Here is a 3,389-nt window from a genome sequence, read left to right on the forward strand (position 1 = left end):
AATTCTTCCTCTAGAGATTATACTTCATTTGTTTAAAGGTTTTTTTTATATTTACATGGCATACAGATGGGATTAGCGCATGATATTCATAACAAAGTATTCTAATTTCTCTGCATGAACTCCAAAAACATATGAAATTCAAAATGGGCTGTGATAAAGTAAACAAAACCAATAATCAACAGAAACATTTTCAAATACGACTTGAATGAGATTTCTGAAGTAAGAGATCTACAGCAGCTTGAAAGTGCAGGGAAGTCACAAGGTTCTTTGAGAAAATACTGTTTCATCTATAGGACTAACTCACCAAATTTATGAAGTTCTTCAGAAATGAAAATGTCTAACCTTATGTTCTCCATGTACTTTTAGTGGTAACATAAATAATTCAGATTTATTAGTCTTTCTTTATAAAAGAGCAGTTTTCACCTGGTTTCTTTAAAAAATGAAAATATGCAAATGAGGACAGGAATTTAAAGAACTCTGAACTGCAGTATAGGTACAATGTATATCTGTTAAAAGTAACAAACGGGCATTATTTATTTGCCAATGTTGGCACAAAGCAGTGCTAATTCCCACAGACTGCTCGGCTCTGTGCGGTGTATTTTGGGGTGACACTGAGAACCCTCCTTGTCAAATGCTGGAAATCAAAGAAGGCGATAAGCTGCCAGAGATAGCTTTTACTTTTTAGTGTCCCCAGTGCTTACTAACTTCTAGCCACTGAAACAACACTTATTTACACGAGCATAAATAGCTCTGCAAAAATTTCACGCATCTGTTCATCACATATTTTTCTTTTTCCTTAAAAGAGCCCGTGACCTGAAGGTTGAGCTCAAGGACGCTCCCAGGCAAGTCGCTGAAGTTTTCCCTTTGCTCTACCCGCTGACCTCTGCTCTCCCCTGATTACTCCCGAAAAATGGAGCGATCCACACAAGAACTTTTCCTCAACTTCATGATTGTCCTGATTACTGTGTTGCTCATGTGGCATATTTTTCTTTTTCCTTAAAAGAGCCCGTGACCTGAAGGTTGAGCTCAAGGACGCTCCCAGGCAAGTCGCTGAAGTTTTCCCTTTGCTCTACCCGCTGACCTCTGCTCTCCCCTGATTACTCCCGAAAAATGGAGCGATCCACACAAGAACTTTTCCTCAACTTCATGATTGTCCTGATTACTGTGTTGCTCATGTGGCTCCTTGTGAAGTCTTATCAGGAGTAAAAGACGATCCGAAACTCTGGGAGGTGATGGAAGTGTGTGTCTCTGCAGACATAAGTAACACCCACGGCGCACGGCTGTGATTAGCTTTCAGTCAACTGAGGATGTCGTGAATCTTTTTTTTTTACTCTCTCATATCTGTGCTAACGTTTGTGATGGGTCTATGATGGTGTAATTATTTAATTCTGCAGTGATCCAGCTGTAAAAATGTAAAAATGCAAGATCCTTAGGAACTGTTCGACGTGGCTGTCTCCTCTGGTAGTTCCTGTGAATGCTGTAGCCCTCCTGCCCGCCACGTCGGCTTGTTTGGCGTCGGTGTTAGGCTCTGGAGGGTATAAACCAGCAGTATGTAACATAACCACCTGTATTAACCAGCGTAAGAGGCGCAAACTCACTTAGCAGCAAGGGATGTGAAACCTCTACTTTCGCTTGCTCGTTTCACTTAAATAAAGAATATGTAAAAGCATTTTTTTGGTAGCATTTCTTACCGCTCTCCCGGCCTGACTGCTGTTGACTGAGAGACCGTTCGACAACCGTGGCACAGTGCGCCGTGCGAGTCTGGTGGTCTGCTTGTTCCTCCCACCTGCATTTGTATTTCTGTTTTCTAAAAAATAGATGTAGAGTGGAAATCCTGCATCTTAACAGATGCGTAGCCACATGAATGAGCTGTTCCGGTCACTTTTCTGTCCAAAGTGACTTACACTTTGGTCCCTGTGGATGTGGACTTCAAAGCGAAGCTCTGTCCCACTGGGGCATTGTCAATAATCGTATTTTCTGAAGCTGGATTTTGGGCAGGGATTCCCAGGATCCTATTTTTGGGCAAGCTATGCTTGGAGCAGTGCCTGGAGGGACAAGCCCGGGTCAGCCCGCTGGCTCCCCAGCCCTACTGCGAGCCTTGCCCGGGGGCGACCGTCCCTCGGGGTCTGCTGCAGCACGCTGGGCATTGCGGCGTGACGGCGCTTAGCCTCGGTAGGATGAGACGTGAGTGTGTCTGGGTTGCTGTGATGATGTTGTCGCCTGCTAAAAAGTCTTGAGCCAGTTTGAAGAGCCCACAGTCCCTGGGTTTGTGAACTCAGTAATCAATCTTCTCCTAGGCATTCCCCATCTATTGTTTTAGTGGCTTCAGAGAATCAGGATCATCTACAAAACACAGCTGTCGGTAGGAAGGCAGTTAGATGTGTGCCACGCCGCTGATACAGGTCTCCTTCCCCTCCAGGAGCCTGCAAGGGGTGAGCAACATCGCAGGGCTGTGCCGAGTTACCCAAGGCTGGTCTCTAGTATGGTTAGGCAGAGCGGTACTGGCCGTGACAGCTGAGACTTGGGCCTGGGCTTTAAGGAAAAACAGTGAACGTAGTGGTAGCACCGCTTGTTAAGTGTGTGTGTTGCTTAAAGATGGCTAGTAAATGACCCATTGCCCTGTGGCAGTTGTACCGTCCGTCCGGGTTTGCAGTCACCCCGCTGCAGCTGGTCCCAGTCAGCCTCCCAGTCAAGAACCCCCACTCCAGCGCGATGATAAAAATCACCTCTTGTTTACTCTTGGCTGCAACTGAGCAAATCTCTTTCCAGCATTCCCAGGGATGGCAAATTTTCTACGAGACAACCGAGACATTGAAATGAACTCTTGCCAGCGGTGGACACACCCTTTCTCTGCAGCCCACCTTGCACCAGATGCTGCTATATTTTCACTAATTTACACGGTTGATTTGTGTTCATAAGCTTGGCTGAGACATGCAGCAGCAGCTGGAGAAGGACATGGAAAAATCTATTTTTAAATACAGTGAATACTTGATAATTCAGTATGAAAGATTCTCATCTTTCACCGGCTGTGACTCCCTACCCCAGCTGAACATGGTGTCTTCATGCAGCATTATCAGACCTTCCCTGAGGCTTAAAAATAGATTTTCAGAGCCTCTTGTGCATCATGGCTTTCACAGGGGACCTCACCGCTGTGTACTGGTCCCACCCGGCAGGGCTGAGACTTTTCTGCCAGTCCCAGAGCACATAGGCAGTGTCCAGGGAGAGCTGTGTCATGAGCAAAGGGAGGTGTTTCAGCTCCTCTCAGGCTAGCAATGGAAACAATAGAGCTGTGGGCTCCACTGTCTGAACCAGAAGTGGGTCGGTAACAGCTCAAGGTAATCCTAGCTACTTTCAGATAGGAAGAATCATAGAATGGTTTGGTTGGAAGG

General features: G+C 45.9%; 1 protein-coding gene across 1 annotated transcript; it reads left to right on the forward strand.

The window, feature by feature from the left end:
- The first annotated feature begins 1,110 nt into the window (after positions 1-1,110).
- On the forward strand, positions 1,111-1,206 carry SLN (sarcolipin). The gene has a single exon (XM_009708609.1). It carries the CDS (start codon positions 1,111-1,113, stop codon positions 1,204-1,206), a length of 96 nt encoding a protein of 31 aa, XP_009706911.1.
- The last annotated feature ends 2,183 nt before the right edge of the window (positions 1,207-3,389 follow it).

Source organism: Cariama cristata, unplaced genomic scaffold (genome assembly GCF_000690535.1).
Source record: "Cariama cristata isolate BGI_N322 unplaced genomic scaffold, ASM69053v1 scaffold39869, whole genome shotgun sequence".
In the NCBI taxonomy this organism is placed as follows: Eukaryota; Metazoa; Chordata; class Aves; order Cariamiformes; family Cariamidae; genus Cariama; species Cariama cristata.

Bases quoted from the DNA above. Each gene is read 5' to 3' on its own strand.
- SLN (XM_009708609.1), top strand. From the start codon at position 1,111: ATGGAGCGATCCACACAAGAACTTTTCCTCAACTTCATGATTGTCCTG.